At 44.8% G+C, this 20,630-nt stretch overlaps 1 protein-coding gene across 3 annotated transcripts; it reads right to left on the bottom strand.

The window, feature by feature from the left end:
- Positions 1-4,370: 4,370 nt before the first annotated feature.
- On the bottom strand, positions 4,371-12,391 carry si:dkey-89b17.4 (zinc finger protein 646). Of its 3 annotated transcripts, none has more exons than XM_015977169.3 (4): positions 9,643-12,391; positions 6,138-7,250; positions 5,962-6,052; positions 5,227-5,365 (listed from the first exon to the last, which is right to left on the bottom strand). In XM_015977169.3, the coding sequence occupies exons 1-3, from the start codon at positions 12,189-12,191 to the stop codon at positions 5,974-5,976; spliced, it is 3,741 nt and encodes a 1,246-aa protein (XP_015832655.3). In that variant the 5' UTR covers positions 12,192-12,391; the 3' UTR covers positions 5,227-5,365; positions 5,962-5,973. The 3 variants fall into 3 exon arrangements, with proteins under 3 accessions (XP_054590185.2, XP_015832655.3, XP_015832656.3); XM_015977170.3 differs by having other exon boundaries at positions 6,200-7,250; XM_054734210.2 differs by lacking the exon at positions 5,962-6,052 and having other exon boundaries at positions 4,371-5,363.
- Between the last annotated feature and the right edge of the window lie 8,239 nt (positions 12,392-20,630).

Here is a 20,630-nt window from a genome sequence, read left to right as displayed (position 1 = left end):
GACGTCACGTTAAACTAACTCCAGTTCTCCTGAATCCGACAGACACTTAAATAAGAAAACAGGAAATGAACACCAATAAATACACGGGTCACTGAGGAGGACAGAACCAGAACCAAGAGCTGGGGCATCCCACTCAGCACCAGGGACATGTGGAAGAGAGGGGTGATGGGAAGTTCAGCACAACGCCACATGGTACAGAAGGCAGGAGAGGACGTGTAGTCCAAGTCCCAGGTCCTCCAGAAGTCCGGATGGGTTCTCCAACCAGAAGGTTCTACATCGACACGTCCTACACACTACAGGAGCTTTATTAATATTCATCAGATAAATAAACCGGGTACTACAACAGTTCACTCAGCTCCCCTACGACCAGTCCAGGGGCTGGGTCGGAGACACAGGTCCATCAGAACATTAGCTCTGTTCACACACATGGTCTCATTAGTTACTGGTCTTCCCACACATAAAACATGAAGATTTTCACAATAAAGGTATGGAGAATGGAAACATTTGGACATAAAATCAGATTTTTATGTAACCAAAACTGATGAATTCGGAGTTAGAAATGAACTGTGTGGACCCCGACTGATTTGTTCAGACGTGGAAACGATTCCTCATTTAGAAAGTAGAAGTTTGATCCTACACAAAACAGAAAAATAAATTAGTTTTATTTTATAAATACTCGCACTTCCACCCTTGCACCCTTCAGCTGCGCGATCCCGACCAGGGGTGCGAGTGCGTAGGCTCTCCCGATTCTCAAGTGTGGAAGTTGATCACGCCCCTTTTGCAACATTGATCCGCAATTCATCCAAGTCCGCATCGAATTACCCACAATCCATTGCTGCGGGAGAACAGGCTCAAGGGCCGTTTCTGAAAATATGTATTTTCTAATGAAATTAGTTTGTTTTAGGATGATTAGTTGATGCTCTGAATGTTTTAGACAAAGCAGCAATAAATGTAAATGTATTTCTAATAACTGGTTGTTTGAAAGTTATTAATAAAGGTTCTTAAAAGTATCACAGTGACCAGCATCCTGGCATGCATTGCGATCGATGACACAATTAGAGCCCTGCACTGAAGCCCCAGGCCCTTGGGTCGGCCCGGCCCGGCCCGACGGCCCTCGGGCCGGGCTTCGGGCCAACCACTGTGTAATTACCTCAGACACGGGCCGGGCGCCTTTATTTTTAATCGAATTCATTTAAAAAAAATTAAACACTTAAACCAGGGGTCGGCAACCTGTTCCCATCAAAGAGCCATTATTACCCGTTTCCCACAGTAAAGAAAACACTGGGAGCCACAGCAGCCGCGGCGTTGTGGGCGGGGCTTACCCTCAGACAGCAGAGCGCTGCTCACAACAGGTGACAGCAGCCGGTACCGGTCGCTCGTGTACGTCAAAGTTATCTTTCATAAGACGATAATCAATAAAACGATTTATATAAAGTGGATCCAGAAGTTGTAGCCCGTCTCTGCCGACAACATTTAGATATTTTTCACCCTGTTGGTGGTTTTACTGAGCAGGTGCCACTTTTGTCATACGTTTCTTTTTAAAACATGTTTAGACTGTTCAGAATACAAATCCAAGCTCTGTCACGTTTGATTGTTGTAATTAAGCTTTGTAGGTGGGGAAGGTCAGAAAATGATCCGATCATTTTGTTTTTCCCTCATTTACAGCGACGGAGACAACGGCGCAGTGCGCCTGGCTCTGGTGTTAATCAAGTTAAATTTTATCTCTTTGCAACAATTTTCACAAGAAAACAGAACAGTGAAAAGCAGGACTTGTGTTGACCGGATAGTTCCCGTATTTGAGTTTATTTTGACGGAGAAAGAATAGAAAGAATTTCCCCAAGATTTCACTACCTCTGCTCCGCTCCGCCCCCGCCTTCCGCAGCCGCTCGCTTCCGAACTCAATTTTTACTGGTACCCGCTCTACAACGGCTCCACTCCGGTGCGGAGGTAGTGGAATTTTGGGGTTACCCCGACACATGCAGACGAACTGACACTTTATTCTACGCAAATCGCAGATGTAGCTAAATCACTCAAGAAAAGATTCCCATCTGAACATCTGAGCTGGACACCGCTCAGCGCATCTCGCTGTCAGCACGTACATAAGGTCCACAGCGAGCTGAAGATGTGGAGAGGGGCTTGGAGCGCGTCGCAGAACCAGAGCGCATGCGGGAAGATTCCTCAGACGGAATTCAGTCGGAGGAATCTTCCCGCTGATCTGAATCTGATGCGGCTCTCTGTGCTTGTAAAATAATGAATGGATATTTAAATAAAATGCTTCATATTTTTACTGCATTAATTTTATATCTGTAAGTCAATTATATGTAAAGATTGTCTGCGTAAACCTGAACAGGCCCAACCCGGTCTTACTGTGAGACCGGGTTGACGCGTCACGCTTGTGCGTAATCATAGGCGCTTCCTGAGCTGACGAGGATGTGAGATTCTGGGATTCTCCTCAGACGGCTCCTGGATGTGTCGCCACATTGGAGACAGGAACAAGCACTATTCAGCCAAAGTTTCATAATCAGGGAACATTTTCTAAGTGACAAGTCTCTCTGAGAGACCGGGTTTGGAAAACTCTCGCTTCAGTGGGAGGAACCTTCCCGCATGCGCTCTGGTTCTGCGACGCGCTCCAAGCCCCTCTCCACATCTTCAGCTCGCTGTGGACCTTATGTAGTACGCGCTGACAGTGAGCTGCGCTGAGCGGTGTCCAGCTCAGATGTTCAGATGGGAATCTTTTCTTGAGTGATTTAGCTACATCTGCGATGTGCGTAGAATAAAATGTCAGTTCGTCTGCATGCGTCGGGGTAATTCTTTCTATTCTTTCTCCGTCAAAATAAACGGTCAAATACAGGAACTGTCCGGTCAACACAAGCCCTGCTTTTAACTGTTCTGTTTTCTTGTGAAAATTGTTGCAAAGAGATAAAATTAAACTTGATTACCACCAGAGCCAGGCGCACTGCCCCGTTGTCTCCGTCGCTGTAAATGAGGGAAAAACAAATTGATCGGATCCTGCACGTCTTTTAAACACATTGGTCAGAATTGACGCATTTTGTTTTCATTTAGTTGGTTAAAAAAAGTTGGGCTCGGGTCGGGCTGGGGCTCCACCCCCTCGGGCCGGGCCGGACACGGGCTCAGATTTTAGGCCCGTGCAGGGCTCTAGAGACAATGCTCCCTGTCTCAATGCGACAATTATTTGCACACTTGTGTACTACGCACTCAAAGCACTTCCTCCAAGTGCACTTTGCTGAAGACCACAGGGCGAGTATTGGAATGGGGTCTCTGTGTTGCCCAGCGATGGACTGGCAACTGTACAGTATCTACCCCGCCTGGCTACCCTGAGACTGCTGGAGATAGGAATCAGCCCCCCCGTGACCCTCCGAGGATAAGCGGCTAGAGAAAATGGATGGAAGGATAGTTTAAATGATTTCTAGATGAACTCATTTATATTTGCTGAATTTAGTGTTTGTGGTCAAACCAATGCAGATGTTGTTTGTGTTGTGTCCCGTGTTCCCTCCGGGTTTACAGAAGTAGCCCCTTGTCCTGAAACCAACTCCTCCTGTGGGAGTAAACTGGTTGTGTATGTGAATCCACGTGAGGCAGAGAAATGATAAGTGTTGTCTTATCACTCAGTCCAATCCAAGAATCATCTTTACTTTATGCTAATTCTTTTCCACGTGTAAACCAACATCTGGCTGATTATTCCTTAGCCCATTCAAACTGGATCTACTGTAAATGCCGCTCTTTAAACCCAGAGCTCTGTTGGCTCGCACTTGAACCTAAACATGTTCACAACTGACCCAGAAAAGTCTCCCGACAAGCATCAATAAAATACGAAAAAGATATAAAATAAAACAACCATTACAAAAATTAGGAAATATTTCAGTGAAGCTGAACAAGCTTCTTCGGATTAAACATTTTAAACGACAGTAAAAGTTGCTGCTGATAAAAGCAAATGTGAGGACCGACATCAAACTGAAACAGTAAACGGTTTTAGATGGGTTAAACAAGATTAAATGGGTTCAAATCTTTAGTTTTGTGTGTGCTCAGAAGCACAGCACATCCATCAGATGAGTTCATGTGTGTGAACAACAAAAGCGGAAGTGTTCGCTGCTGCAACACACACAGACACACACACATGAAGTCCCAAAGTTCCCATGAGTCACTGCTGCCTGTGGAAAGAACATGGATCAAACTCCACTCACGCTACGAGTTTCAGAGCGAAGACGGTTTAAACGCTGTAGAAGGCGTCCAGTGGAAGCAGCACAGAACAGGTCAGTCTGTCTCAGATCGGGTCGGGCTGTCACTGTGGGGGAGGGCAGCATGCAGCAAGGAGGAGGCGGGGCAAAAGCCAGTTTGCGTGTGTGTGTGCGTGTGTGTGCGTGCGTGCGTGTGTGTGTGTGTGCCTGTCCACACATAGTGAGGAAGAGGAGGAGAGGTTAGGCTATGATTTGGCACGTCCTTAACATGTGTCCCACCTCAGCCACCTCACCTAAATGAAGGCGCCGCCGGGCATGCCCAAAAAGCTGGGCGGAGCCAAGGGTGTGGAGCTGCTCCAGTGCACCTTCATGTGGTGCCTCAAGTTAGACTTGGAGGAAAACTGCTTATCACACTGCTGGCAGGAGAACGGCTTTTCCTTGGTGTGGATCCGCCGATGGCAGATGAGCTGCGTGGACACCCGGAACGACTTTCCACAGTCTGGACACTGGTAGCGTTTGGGCTCAGTGTGGATGCGCCGGTGGTTCTTCAGGGACATGAGGTTGGGGAACTCCTTCTGGCAGGAGGAGCAGAAGAAGGTCCCGGTCTTGTGGCTGTTCTTGTGGTTGAGGAGGGAGCTGGCATGGCGGTACGACCGCCCACACTGGTCGCACACATGGGGCTTCGTAATGTCTCTGCCACCTTCTCGCCCACGAGCTTTGGCCAAGCGGCCTGGGTTGAGTCCTTGTTCTTGCATCAAGGTCAGGTCCAGGCCCGACCCCCAGCCCAGCTCCTGGGACCCCCCCAGTTGGGGCTGCGGGTGTCTGGGCTGGCGGGGCTGTGGCATCTGGCCATGGCTGATCTCCATGTGGAGCCTGAAGCTGGCCTGCGTAGGGAAGGCTCGCTGGCAAGACCGGCAGGTCAGCTCCCGCTGTTTCTGGTGGACACGCCGGTGGTTGTAGAGCTGCGAGGAGACTCGGAAGGCCTTCCCGCAGTCGTGGCATTGATGGCGGCGAGTCTCGGAGTGAATGCGGCGGTGGTTCTTGAGGGCAAGCAGATTGTTGTAGGTCTTGAGGCACACGGCGCAGTGATAGATGCCAACGGTGTGGGTGTTCTTGTGATTGAGGAGGGAGCTTGCGTGGCGGTACGAGCGGCCGCACTGATCACATCTGTGCAGAGACAAATGGGGAGGAGCACAAGTGAGATGAGAGAGATTAGTGACAGGATATGTGACGTCACTTGTGAAATTTCATACAGTGAACATACAGGTATATGATCTGAAATCCGGCTCAGAGCTTTTACAAAGTGGAAAAGCTAACGTCACTGGGTATGTGGGGGGGTGGCTGTTGGGTGGGGTGTGGGGGGGATTAAGAGGGGGGACATGGGCAAACACCAGGGTGGAACCTGGGAGGTATCTGCTGCTCCCTGCACTGCACAGCTTTGTTCTTTAGAAGTTTCTTAAGTGTTAATGGAACAAACCCAAAGAACAGAACAAGCAGCCCTTAAGGATCAGGTCAGAACAACGGACGCATAGACCTGTGCAGTGCAGCTAGCTCCAAATACTCCCTGATCTTCCAGGACCAACATCAAAATGCAACAACCTGTTCCTGTTCTGCTCACTGACCATTAGAACAAACACAAAGAAAAGAAGACACAACATCAACAGCATGAGTCAGCTGTCACACAAAAACATGGAAACACAACATGGCAGCCTAGAAACTACAGTGTGTGTTAAATGCTAACTGGAAGCAAACAGGGAGGACTTATCTGGTCTCTAATTCAATCTGTCCAAACTTCTGAAAAATCCGAATTCCGGCACGCGTATGGTCCCAAGGAAGCCGGATTGGAGATCATATACCTGTAATAGACACGTAGACACCTAAATTCATCTCCACTATGTTTTTTCAACTTCGAAAATTCACAAACAACTGACGAGAACTCACGTGTACCGACACTCTTCCTCCCCCGCAGATGCAGCGGCCTTCCTCCTGACCTCCATGCCTACCTGGTTGTCCCCGCAGCGATGACGGGCCAGACCGGACCTCCCCTGGAAACTCTTCCCACAGCTGGGGCAGCCGAACGGGGTGGCACCCTCCTCGTGCACCTTCTGATGGTTGCGCAGGAACCTGGCCAGCCGAAAGGCTTTCCCACACGTGTGGCAGATGTGCTTCTTGCGCTGTGTGTGGATACGCATGTGATTTCGCAGTGCCATATAGTTGGTGTAGGGTTTGTCACAAAAGTTGCAGCGGAAGTCGCCAGTCTTGTGGGTGTGCTTGTGGTTAAGCAGAGAGCTGGCATGTTTGTAGGTGCAGGTGCACAGGTCACAGGCATAGGGTCGCTCATCTGAGTCCAGGTCCACAGGGTTTCTCTCCATGCTGATGTTGGCAGAGCTGCTGCTGGTGGTGGATGACGATGAAGGCAAGTGCTGGGCCGGGCAATCATGAGCTGAAAGCGCATCAGCCGTGGCAAAACCTTCACAGCAGCCATCGCATTCAAAGTCCATCTGGGCCCCGGGGCCCTGTGGTCCTTTGCAGAGGCCAGCTGTAGTGTGGGTGGCGAGCTGCCTCTGGGTGCGGAAGCCTTTGCCACACTCTTGACAGTTGTGCTTCTTCTGGGCAAAGTGGAGGCGGAGGTGGTTCTTCATGGCCAGCCGATTGGGGTAGGTGGAATTGCAGACATTGCAGTGGTACTCCCCAATTTTGTGAAGGTTCTTGTGATTGGCCAGGCTGCCAGCATGGCGATACGTCTTTCCACACTCCTCACAAGCAAAAGGTCGCCGCCCAGTTTCAGCAGGGTCAAACTTCTGGGGCCTGGAGGTGCCAGCAGATGAATAGGGCTTCTTAAAGCCCTGGTGGCTGTACTTGACCCCCATCATAGTGCCCTTCGACGAGTCTCCTCTTATGGCCTGCATTTGAGATGGGCCAGGCTGCTGGAAGCGAGAAACGTTGGGACCAGTTCGGACAAGACCTTTGGCTCGGTGCTCCTCATGAAGACGGAGGTGGTTGATGAGCTGTTTTTGGATCTTGAAGGCTTTGCCACATTCTTCACACTTGTGCCTGCAGCAGGATGAACATATTTGAAGGAGAGACGAAAAATATGTTTTCTCTGTTTCTCTGAAACGTATATCATTTCTATTAACAAAGCTAAATCAGAACGAATCTCATAATTATGTAACATTCATCAGGGATCTGTCCACTGGACCCTGCTGTTGTCTACCTGCAGAGTTGACAGAAATTTGCTAATCTCAACAAACTCTCTCAAATACACACAATTTTAAAGAATTAGATAAAAGATTTAAACAATATAACATAAAAAAAGATTTAAATACATGTATGATAAGTGCCACAGAGAATGATAAAACTCAAAAGTAAACTGGGAATGATGTGACACCTAATTGTTTAATAATAACCGTTTAAAGGTTCGTTTGTCCTTTTACTTCTCCCCAGACTAGGCTGCAGAAGAATTGTGACTTTTATTAAAGGTGTCGAGACGTACCTACAGAACCATCTATACATCCTCTACCCCCAAAAAGTCTTTATCCATCCAAGCATTTACTGCACTTCTAATATGAGAACCCTTTACAGCAAATAATCAGCAGCATGTCATATGCATTTAAGATATATACACCAGTGTCCAGCCATTCATACAATTCCTTCTGCTTATCCAAGGTCACCACAACAGATAAATGCCTCTATTAATGCAGATGAATCCCCAATCCATCAGGCCATCTCTGCTTCATCCTACCATCACCACACCAAGATACCAGAACTACTCTTTTGAAGGCAGCTACTCCCTCCCAAAATGTATGAAATGGTAGACCTGTTCCTGTTATTTGATGATTTATATATGGAGTAAACAATTTAGCAAATTTTTGGAGTTTTTCCAAATAAAATATTCTTTCATAAATTTTGCTACCAAATATCTGTGAGGCAATAAACCACAATAACCACATAAACTGTCAAGGTTTGTTCACAAATAACATTTTTCATTAAGAACTAAAAACTAAACCAAACTTGACTTCATGGAGGAACCTCATCGCTTTACAAACATTGACCAGTTCAACACAACGTCGGAGTTTGATGCTACAGTTTTATCTGAACAGCTTCTGAATTGACGTCCCAAAGTAGAGATGTATATCCACAGTGCACTGCAGTTCAGCTGAAGAAAAACAGCATTCAGCACAAGAACAGAAAGCTGATGGTTTAGGGTGATTCGGTAGTCAAATGAGCCATCCTTTCTATAGTCCAATTTGAGATGATCTATCTAACAGCTGAAACTTTGCCCAAACTATGTCATGAAAGGGAACCATGATCCACACAAGGCAGCAGATATACAACAGAATCAAGGTGCTGCAATGGTCGTTAGACCATACCTTTACTGAAATGCTGTGGTATGTTATCTTCAGGGAGCTAAACAAAATCTAATGTCTGCAAGCCTCAAGAAAACTGGACTAGAACTCCTCCAGAAGCATAAGAGAGACTAATCTGATCAGATAGTTACTGCTGCTGATGGAGGTTCCAGAAGACCAGTAGGTGGACTCCGTTTTTTCACTAGTTCTGGTTTATGGTTAGCCGAATGGTTTGGATAGTCCTTGATTGCTTTGCCAAACTCTTCCTATGCCTGAGACTTTTTCTTAGCAATTGCTGCTGTTGCACACAACTTGGCTTTTTGCTACTTGTCTGCTGGTGATGGACACCCAAAGACCAGCTATTACGTTTTACACCATTTTATTACACTAAAAACATGATTAAAGCTGAAAATAAAACAAACAAAAAAATGACTGTGGGTACCTGCTGTCAGCTTCGAGTTTCATTCAGTGCATTTATAGCGCATCTAATTCAATCTAGGACATTCTACAGCAATAAACGGAGCCATTATCCTAGTTTACATGCATGTTAGAAAACCAAACTCTCAACTGAAGTGCATTCCACTCCGTTATGGTAGATGGCAACATGCACCCTTTCATGTCAGTATTCTTCCAGTCAGTCTATAGCAACACAAATAGTAAACAAATGCTGGCAGGATTGAAGCAGACAGAGTAAAACAGGATATGCACAATGACCAAAGGAATGGACAACAATGCTGCAGCACAGCTTACTTGGTACATACTGTACGGTTTGATGGCGTACATAACATTGGGGTGATATTATCAGAAGACGGCTTTCATGGTCTCATCACTTCCAAAAGTCGAGTGCCCAACCAGTCATAGCTCGGCTCAGCCATTTACATGCAGAGGAATTCGGGTTGCTACCGTATTATCTGGGTACTTCAGCTTGATTAGAACCAGTTGGCCTTCAGCCAGACTAGCGCATTTACATGTATTTAAAAAAAACGTCAGTATTTAAGGCAATAGTTTGCTTTATTAATGCGCATGTAAACGCACTGACTGTGTGCAGACTAACGCTTTAATAACAAGTAGAATGAAATTAGATACAGACAGGAGCATACCTCTTCAAGTCGAAGTGGGTCCTTTGGTGATTCTTCAGAGCCAGTAGGTTGTAGTAGCGTTTCTGGCAAACTAGGCAGCGAAAAACTCCCGTTTTGTGGGACTTCTTGTGATTGAGGAGTGAACAGGGGTGTCTGTATCCTCGTCCACATTGGTCACACTTGTGAGGTTTGTCACTCTGGTCAACCATTTGCCTGCGACCATCACAACCATCACTGCTTCCTCCAGCAGCCCCATCCCCTCCTGACATACTTTTGCCTCCATGGTGGCTCGACTTGCTCAACGAGCTAGCTCGGTTCTTTCCGGGGCACAAGTGAGTCACTAGGTGGTGGTGGTCTGCAAAGAACATGCCACAGTCAACACAGATGTGGCTCCGTCCATTGGCTGAGCCAACAATAGCCTGGTGCTGACTGTCCGACCTCTGGGGGCCGTGGATTAACTGGTGATTCAAAAGGTCCTGTTTCCTGGAAAAGGTCTGGCCACAAGTGGAGCAAATCATCCGCCAGTCCTGCTCCATGTTTGATGGTCCAGGTCCTGTTGGGTTATTGGCATGGCTGCGCAAGTGGCTCCTCAGAGCTCGAAGACTGGCGTAATGGTTGCCACATATAGAACACTGATAAACTTCTCCATTATCATCATCCTCTTTGTCGTTGCTGCCAATTCTTTTTCCTCCACTCTGGGAGTAGGGTCTCTGGCTGCTGCCTTCCTTCATACTGCCAGAGTTCCCTGAGGACAATGAGGTCCCACCAGAGCTGTGGTAGTTCATGTTCCCCATAAAACCATTGGACAGGTTGCCCTGCTGCTGCTGTGACTGTGGTTGCTGCTGGGTGCGGCGGGGGCACATGTGAGACTTGATTCCTGAAACATCTCCGTACATCTCACCGCAATCTGCGCACACGTGTCTGTCTGCCTGGCGATGAGCAGAGCTGCTCTGGGACAATGAGCTGCCATCAAAGCGATCATGGAACTCCAGAGAGTCCAATCCACTGCTGTGGCCTCCATCAGAAACAAAATGGGCGGCTTCCCCGAGGTTTCCTGAAAGAGAGATTGGAGTGGTGGCACCACTTCCTTCCTGGACATAACTCTGCTGAGAGTCCAACGTTAGCGGCTCAGAAGATAGCCAGTCACTGCTGTCATTGCCAATTGGTTGGTTGGATGGGCGGCCCTTGTGACTACGCAGGTGGCTGTGTAACGCTGCAAGGTGAGGGTACTGTTTGCAACAGATGGTGCACTGGTAGTGGCCTGTCTGATGGCAGCGTTTGTGATTAACCAGGCTCCCTGCATGCCGGTAACTCTTGCCACACTCTCCACACTTGAAACGACGCTCGCCATCATCTGGAGAATTGGCCTGAGGTACACGGCCACCAGAGGGTGATGCAACCGAGCCCTGTGATCCAGATCTGAGAGTGTCAGAGTTGAGGATAGAGCTGTCCTGGCTGTGAGAGGGTGGGTGAGGATCGTGGGTCAGATAGTGGACCTTTAAAGTCTCTAGGTCAGGGTGTCCTGCCCCACAATATGCACAAGTGTATATAGGGTTGTTGACTGGGGGCCCCATTATGGGGTCATATGGGCCTCTTTTTTCAGTGGGCAGGGGTGGAAGGGGCAGAGGATCTCCCAGGGCTGGAGTGTACGCTGGAGACCGTACTGCACTCAGGTTGTGAGGCATGATGCCAGGGAAGCCGCGTGGCAATCCAAGCGAGGATGGGGCTGTATTGTGCAGCAAGATGTGCTCCTGGAATTCGGCCTTCGTTGGCAATGATATCTGGCAAAGGTGGCAGAAACAGGAGGTGGAGCTGCCGCTCTGAGAGGACTGTGCGCTGGTGTTGCGTTCAGAATTGTGGTGGCTGCTGCCACCACTTCCGCCACTTACCATCGATGCCCCTGGCGTCTTGAACTTTGAGTGAGTTCTCTCGTGGCCGTTTAGGGCAGCCAGGTTGCTGAACTGTTTGAAACACACAGAACACTTAAAAGTTCCCTGCTGGTGACACTTCTTGTGGTTCACCAGACTTCCGTGGTGTCTGTAGGTACGGTCACACTGGTCACACTTAAAGGGCCTGTCCCAGGCGTTGTCAGATTCAGAGGAAACTTTTTTACCGTGTTCGTCTGTCTCGTGGCCAGGCAGGACACTATGTCCCATGCCACTATTGTTCAAATGGGAGCGACCAAACCCGTCTGAGAGGTCCTGAGCCAAGCTATAGTTTCTCTCGTCGTGGCCTGCCTCCTCGGGCGTTTCCTCGTTATCCTCCTCGGCGTGTGCACTGCTGGGAGACAGAGTATGGATCCGAAGGTGGTTTTTTAAAGCTACTGCGTTGGGCAGCGTACGCGTACAAACTGGACACTGGAAAGAGCCAACTTCGTGAGACTTTTTATGATTGGCTAGACTTGCGGCGTGCTTGTAAATGCGACCACACTGCTCACACTCAAATCTTCCACTTTCTTCCTGCTGATAATGTGCTTTCATATGCTCTAAAAGACTTGGAGTACTCGGGCAGACCATATCACATTCTTTACAGGGGAAACCCTTGGCTCGACTCATATCATGCATTGCCATAGTACTCTACAGCACAGCCGGGGGTGGGGGGGTGGGGGGTGGGGGGGGGGGGGGTGTCACGGTTCACAAAGAGCAATGAACAGTGATGAAGGGGTGGGATGGAGGAGGATATAGTGCTGCTTTGTTCTTTAGTAGAGGGTAGTGGCCATGTTCACCTCCAGTACAGGGCAAGTCAATCAGGGCCCGCCTTGGAGGGTGGCGGGCCTAGAGGGGGGGTCACACCGGCCAATGGGGTTCCACTGCGGGGAAGAAAGAACAGAGGAACACATTAATAACTCAAATACGTATTACTGTAACATTTAGACTCTGACATAAAAGTTAACACATTTTTTGCACTAAAGTAAAAATGCCAACAAATATTTCATTGTACATTGAATCAATTTTAGGAAATTGTTTTCCTTGCAGGTTCTAACCATCATTTAAAAATTCAAGAACATTCATGCTGCATGCACACACTAAACATTAAGCTCATACATGAGACAGGATGCTATAAATTTGTGAGTGCAAGAACAAGTTGTGATAAGGACTTGAAGGTTTACTTGGAAATGGGGTTGCAGGGATTAACCGGTTGAACTATTATCCACGGTAAAGACGTCTCCAGAAATGCCTATAAAAAACTGAAAGACAATAGTGCAACCCGCACAGACAAAGACAAATGTGAAACTGAACGCGCGCACGCAGCAGAAGCAGAATCAGTGACAACAACCATCAAGACTACTCCATTTCCACCTAGAAAGCGGTTGAAGTCTCCTGTGTGGGAATATTTTAAATATATTGGATATATTCCCACACATATTCTTCAATTGCTTCCTAGGTGGAAATGGAGCAGTACCGGTGGGTTTTGTCACTTTTTCTGCTTCTGTTGCATGCGCATGTTCAGTTTCACTTTTGTCTTTGTCCGTGTCGGTTTGTTTTTTATAGGCAGCGTTGGAAACATCTTCATGGTGGGTTAACTCGGGTAATAGTCAAATTGGTTAATCCCTGCAACCCTAGTTGGAAACAAATGGAATTTTCTTGATATCCTTGGTGATATTTCGTCTCTCATCCAATAAGCTTCTTCAGTCATTAAACTTGGGTTGGAAGTAGGGGGCTTATATGGTGTTGTGTGAAACAAACTTGCTGATAAAGCATTAGGAGTAGCTGGTGAGGCCACTGTATCAAGCAGATATGTCAGGCCTCTGGCAAAGCATAATCATGAATATGTACTCAGTACTTGGTTTGGGCCCAATTAACTGAAATAAATTAACTATTAAAAAATATTCTAACAAAATTTACAAAGCAGGTTAATAAAAAGAAATGTCATTTGACAATAATGTTTCAAAGCATTTATTAAGCAGATGTTTTTCATGGATGTAATTTTATTTTTAAAATAAAACTATTACAACTTTAAAATATAAAGAAAAACTACTGAAAAATATGCATCCATAATAATTTAATAATCAATAATGTTGAAAACACAATAGCAAACTGCTAAGAAACATTAACAACATCTAAACAACGTTCAGTCTATTTTGCTTCATAATAGCAAATCATAACATATTCATGTAAACTATAAATGGAACATTTTAGCATGCTTAGCAGCAGACTCTGTGAGCCTGGAGATGAGGAACTCTCAGGTGAATCCACTATTTTTTTTTTTTATATATAGTTTTCTTTATCCTTTTCAACTCCCAAGCTCACCAGCCACCTGCTGGTTTTACATCTTTACTTGGTGTTGGCTTCATGAAATGCTGGATGTGACTTTTGTTGAGTCAACAGACAGAAACTAAACAGGAAAAAAAAGTTGTTAGTATTTTATAGTGCATTTATCTACAAATCAATATAATCATAAGTATAATAAACACTAAACATCTGAACAAACACACATTATCTGTTGTAAATAAAAGTGCACCCAAACTATCCATATCACTGACTGTTGATGTTAGATGTAATGTGAAAATGAACAGTTTGTAAAGTTGACTACAAGATAGTTAATATTAAACCAATAAAACAAAAGGCTGGTTACAGAAGGTTCTCACGACTCGTTTTTTTCTTCCACTCCTTGAAGCAACAGTTCATATTTTACTCTTGAAACAAACTAAAAATATGGCTATAGGGTATTGAAATATCAGAAAAGGTGCCTTACCTTTTACTCCAATGAAAATACTCCCAAAATTTGGCTGCAACACTGGGCTATCCACGGATGGGTCTGACTTTAATTCGGCTCTAAGGTGCTAATCATTTGTTGCAGATAGATTTAAAAATGCTAAATATTGACCCCATTTATTGGTTGACCTCTAGTTTGAACACATTAAATAACACCAACTATTTAAACTTAATCCTCTACCTAATCAGTCACATGAAGAAACGACAGATAACTGCTAGATCTGCTAGAGGAGCCTAGGATACACAATTGTAAGGGATTGTCTATTACAGTTTCTTGTGTTTCAATCTGAAATCAAAAATATAAACTGTTAACTTCACCGCCGTAAAACAGTTTAACTTCTCATTAGAAGCCGATTGATATGGTTTTTTTTTTCTAAAGGCAGATGCCGATAATGATTTTTAAAGAATTTTGTTGCTGATGGCCAATATCTTAAGTAGATTATTAAGGTCGATTTATATGAGTTTTAGCAGCACACTGATTGTGGAAGACAACTGAACACTCACTGAATGTAATTAAATAAGTCAATAAATCTCTTAATATTTAATACAAATATTTTAAGCTAGGGCTGCACAATATATCGAAAAATTATCGTCATCGCGATAACAGGACGTGCGATAGGCCCATCGCAAAGCACGTCAAAAACAGCGATAAATGTTTGGTTCAAACATTTCCATCCGTGTCATACATCAACTTATTGTAAACCAGCTCTGTTTTTTACGTGGAAGTATTATCTGACCAATCAAATGTAGCCCTTCTGATACGCGACCAATCAGATGGGTCCGTTCACGTAATACGCCCGCCCCCTACGTAGAGCCTTAGGATGGGTGGAAAGCAACACCCGAACTGAGTTAGTGGCGCCGTTCCCTTGTTCGTCATGCTGGCTCAGAGCAACGAACACACTTTGTGCTGAGGTTTCTGGAATCAGCGCTGCTTTCAAACGTGAACGTGAGTCCGCTCGGTGTCGTTAAGCAGCTGATAATAACTGGGCTGACTCCGACACGTGCCGGTGAACCAACCCACCTTCATGTCGCTAGTGTTCCACCGGGTGGTGATGTTAGCCCCAGGCTCCGGTTAGCTTCCAGCTAAAAGGCTACAGCACTCTCCTCCCAGTCCCACCCTGCTAAAGAGGGCCTGGAAAAGTTCCCCCACACATCAAAGTGATTTTTCATTTATGAGCGTTTATAACCTTGTTAATCAGGATAGTTGATTTGCTGCTGCACATAAACTGTCAGTCAGAAGCTCTGCTAGCCGGTTATCTTAGAGGAGCTAGTTCAATTTGTTAGCTTGTTATCAGAATCATAGTTGCAGTTTCATCATCTGAGCTGCTTTTTAAGATCTAGGTAAACTTGTTCAATTTGGGGTTAAAAACAAACGTTTTCACATATTTTCCATGTAGTTTTTTGCCAGTTCCTCTTCTGAAAGGTAGACAATTGTTTTTCTCTTTCCCTCAGAAAATCTTAATGTTCTCCTAGTTTGGCCCAGCACAGTTCACTTCCCAATTACAGCAACAGCGTTATATCATAACCACATAAGTGGAGAAAATGCTCAGTAGCAATGAGAGAATTTGCTGTTGCATGTAAGTGATGTTAACTTTTATTTAACATTTAAACTTATTTTCTGATATTTTTATTTATTCTAAAAACCCTGGTAAGGGATGTTTTTCTGTAATTGGAGCATCAGAAAAAGTTTTATGGTGGAGGTGATGTTTTAAAGACACTGAGAAACTGCATGCATGCAGTTTGTTGTTTTGCTGCTAATACAGTAACAGGTGCACCTGCTAATACAGTAACAGGTGCACCTGCTAATACGGTAGCGGGTGCAGCCGCTAATACGGTAGCGGGTGCAGCCGCTAATACGGTAGCGGGTGCAGCCGCTAATACGGCAGCGGGTGCAGCCGCTAATACGGCAGCGGGTGCAGCCGCTAATACGGCAGCGGGTGCAGCCGCTAATACGGCAGCGGGTGCAGCCGCTAATACAGTAGCAGGTGCAGCCGCTAATACAGTAGCAGGTGCAGCCGCTAATACAGTAGCTGGAGCAGCCGCTAATACAGTAGCTGGTGCAGCCGCTAATACAGTAGCTGGTGCAGCCGCTAATACAGTAGCAGGTGCAGCTGCATATTTTTGCAATAAAAATGTTATGTTGTAATGGAATTCATGCATTAGTTTTTGTTTGCTTTGAACCCAGAGCAGACGTCACACGCCAGACGACATCAACACTGCATACTTTAGTATTTGTTCATTTATCGTGAGTAATATCGATATCGCAATATTAAGCACTGTTATCGAATATCGCAGGTTTTCCTAATATCGTGCAGCCCTATTTTAAGCTACTTTTTCAAATATTACCTAAAATTTGTGTTGCTTAATGGTTACATAAAAAAAATTTAAATCAGCTTTTTTGTGCTTTTTCCCATCTGATATTGTCATTGTTCGGGATCGGATGAAGACCTACCACAGCCCAACACAGCAACTTCATCACTCCTTGACCTTCTGTGGTGAATTTATAGCAACCTATAATGTTTGGGTGAGTTGACAAAGTTTAAGGGCCTGGCTCCGCCCCTTCAACATTAACCAAAACTCACAATTTTAACAACTTAAGATCTCCCAGATCCAACCCCAGTCAAAATCTCTAGGAGTTCACTCAAATGTGAACCCTACAAATGACCAAAACTGGCATTTTTGATCAAATATGGCTGACTTCCTGTTTGTTTTACGACATGAGTGCAGGTGACTTTTATGTGTGGCTTGGTAAGTACTAAAGTGTAGGAAATTTCATAACTCTACTATAAAAAAGGTCAGAGCAGATACAATAAGCCTTCGCTGCTTAGACCTTATAAAATGCTGCTTGGAAATGACCAAGATCTTTAGACGTAGACAGACACAAAACATTTAGCAGAAAATAACAATAAAAAAAAAATGTATTTGCTTCCGCTTGCTAAATAAATCCCTGTCCACACCAGGAGTAAAACTGTCGTCATCACATGGCAAAATCAGATGAAAGGTAGACACTAACCACTGGACCACCACAGCCAAATCAACAGTTAACTTACCTAAAATAAGCTATTGTAGGCTCATTTTGTGGTTCTGTTAGGTTGAACTGTAGCTACAGAGCCACCTTCTACATCTACAGCATTACCATTATTGTCTTATTTTATTACATTTCATTTTGAAACTCTTTTTAAACGGAGAAGGAAGTGACGCCACCATCAGCGTCAGCCTGAGGAAGTTTGCAGCCACAAACGAAACATAAGAGGGAAAACAGGTAAACAAAACTGCTCTGTGTTGTAAAAAATAACTACAGCATGGAATCATTTTGAAACTAGTCAACAAAAAAAAAAAGAAATTAAATGATTGACTTTAATCTTGAAGAAGATGCAATTTGTCTGGTGGACTTCCTGTCTGTTTAGTGAACATTAAAGCCAACTTGTCACATTCAGCTGCAGTTACTCACAGAAGCATCATAAAGCAGCTGAGTTTGTTCCTGATCCAATGTTGACCCACTGCTGTTTGTTCAGATGGCATCTGAACATCAGAGCCTGACCTGCTCAGCTCAGACCTCCTCCAGGCATAACAAAGCAACAATAAAACCAGAACCTAGCCTGGCCTCATTATTCATCAAGGGTGGACCCATCCAAATGTCATGTTTCAACTAAAAAGACACTTTCTTATCTTCAAAACCTGGCCCACCACAGCAGGAAGGTTCTCACAAAAACATGGAGTTAAATTCTGTCCATCAACAGAACCCCAACAGCATTTCTAATTACCGTGATTTCACTTTTCAGAATCAGCAAGGTCTAAAAAAAATTCTTCATGGATTGTTTTGATTATTTAATGACTAAATGGAAATCATGGATACCCTCATATGATTCAGACATCCCACTTCAGCTAGAAAAATCTCCTGACATGACCTATGGGTCAAAGGTAAGTGTGGGATCTATGAAGCATGCTCACAACACCTCAGTCAGACCAGGTGCTGATGAACGCAAATACTGGAAATAAGGGACTATCACAAAGAGAATTAAGAATCTGTTTCAAATCATCACGATGAAAGGGAAAGTGTTCAAATTTGTTTCATTTATAATTTAATTCTGAGTATTATCTAAGAGACTTTATCAAATATTTAATCTGGTGTCATAAAAACAGCTATGCTCAGTAAAACAAGCAACCCATTCCAAGTGTCTGAGCCAAAGCTCAAATATAGAACTGTTCAGGAAAAAGCCCAGGCTTTTATTTCTTTCATTGGCTTTTATTTCTTTCATTGGCTTTTATTTCTTTCATTGGCTTTTATTTCTTTCATTGACTTTTATTTCTTTCATTGGCTTTTATTTCTTTCATTGAACTGTATTGTGATAGGAGCTGAATCAGCTGGTCATACAGGTTCTTACTTTTCATGCATTGAGGTCCTGGCTCATGGTTCTGTTAGGTTGAACTGTGGCTACAGAACCACCTGCTATATCTGCACCATTAACATTATTGTCCTATTGTATTACATTTCGTTTTGAAACTAGTAATTTAAAAAATAATAATTTTTATACATACACACACACCTATACCTACACCTACACACACTGGGGTGGGACTCTATTAAAAAAATCTAATTAATTAGAGGCTTTGTAATTAATCTTAATTAGTCGCATTTTAATCATTCGAGAAAATGTGCCCACAATAGGGCTGCAACAACGAATCGATAAATTCGATGAAAATCGATTACTAAAAGCGTTGGCAACGAATTGCGTCATCGATTCGTTGTGTCGCACAACTCTTCCAAAAGCGCCCCCCCTTCCCGCCCGCCGTTGCGCGCAGACCAGAGCAAGTCAGATCAGCGCGAGGGAGAGCCGCAGATCAGCGCGAGGGAGAGCCGGCAGATCAGCGCGAGGGAGAGCCGGCAGATCAGCGTGAGGGAGAGCCGGTAGCGGCAGATCAGCGCGAGGGAGAGTCGGCAGACTTGCGCTGCTGCGAACCGGTTCCGCATTGTTGCACAGCGATCCAGGCAGCTGCTTCCAGCGCACGGTCCATTCTCAAAGTGGCGCAACCAAAAAACTAATTAGCACACGATCGTTCATGTCCGCACATGTTCTCTATTTTCTGTCTTATTTGTGCCTGAAGCTCGCTACTGCGGAGCTCATCACCTGTGCTGTGGTGATGTCACCTCACGCAGCATCGAAAACGCGCTCTGCGCTTTGCGGTCAGGAGATCCCTTTGACCTGCTCAAAAGTAACTGATGAGGTGAAAAGGTAAGAATCCAGGCAACAGATTTTCTGGAGAATTAAGAGGAGATGCAGGAAGATGAGAGACAGACAGGACAGGAAAATAGTTCAATAAAAACAAGAAAACAAAACAAAGTGTTGAAAAGTAAAATGTAGGTAGAGTTATCACCACTACACGTTTTTACCAGTAAAAAACAATAAGTTATACACATGTAATATTTATACATCTGATACAATTCAGATCACCTTCAAAACTCAGTCACACACCCAGGGCCGTTTCAAGACATTTTGGGGGCCAAGGCAAAATCCCGCCCCCCCCCCCCCCCCAAATAACTGGGCTCCCCAGAAGCCTCTGTGTAATTCATGCCCTCTCCAGTAGTGTTAGTTATACAGTGTTTATAATAGCTCCTCAGACATTACTGACATGTTCTAACATTATCAGATGAAAAACTAAATTATCAGACATGCTGTCTCATCTGCTTCTTTTATAAACTTGCAAAAAGTAACAAAACCATTTGAAAGCCACTATTTGTGGATTCTCTGAAAGTTTCCATGGAGTTTGTGACAACTTATTTTTTCACTGATCCTATTGTCTAATCTCACAGCTGAAACAAGCATCCTTAATAATCTGTGCACAGGAAGCTTACCGATGCTGTAGTAAAACAAAAGGTATAATAATTTATTATTAATAAAACCTTGTTGCAGCACTAAAGCAGAAAAATTAGATTTTGCATTAAATATGCAAAATATTTACATATGAATTGTTTTAGAGCCCTTTAATTGGCAGAATCTGATATTAATTTAGTTCTTACAAAAAATGGGTCCCAACATGGTTTGTGTGGCGTTGCCATAGTGTGACGTCATAGGCACAGATCCCCTGTCCTCTTGTTTGGAAATGGAAATATGATCACCCTACATTAAACAAACTGTCCACCCGGGCTTTTGCACTGCACAGAGACGCTTCGCTGCCTATGACTGAACGTCAGTTGAGAGTCAGTCTCATGCAGACTGACCAATGAAGAGAGGGCCTCAAGTTAAGACCCTCTCCTCATTGGTCAGTCCACACGAGGTGGGTCAAAGGTTACTC

Source organism: Nothobranchius furzeri, chromosome 5 (genome assembly GCF_043380555.1).
Source record: "Nothobranchius furzeri strain GRZ-AD chromosome 5, NfurGRZ-RIMD1, whole genome shotgun sequence".
Classification (NCBI taxonomy): domain Eukaryota; kingdom Metazoa; phylum Chordata; class Actinopteri; order Cyprinodontiformes; family Nothobranchiidae; genus Nothobranchius; species Nothobranchius furzeri.
The sequence above is the reverse complement of the archived record's forward strand: the minus strand, read 5'-3'. Positions and strand labels throughout refer to the sequence as shown.

Bases quoted from the DNA above. Each gene is read 5' to 3' on its own strand.
- si:dkey-89b17.4 (XM_054734210.2), bottom strand. From the start codon at position 12,191: ATGGCAATGCATGATATGAGTCGAGCCAAGGGTTTCCCCTGTAAAGAA. The intron at 7,251-9,642 runs GTATGCTCCTGT...ATCCTGCTGCAG, and splicing joins ACCCACTTCGACTTGAAGAG to GCACAAGTGTGAAGAATGTG. The intron at 5,364-6,137 runs GTGAGTTCTCGT...GTCTCTGCACAG, and splicing joins GAGGAAGAGTGTCGGTACAC to ATGTGATCAGTGCGGCCGCT.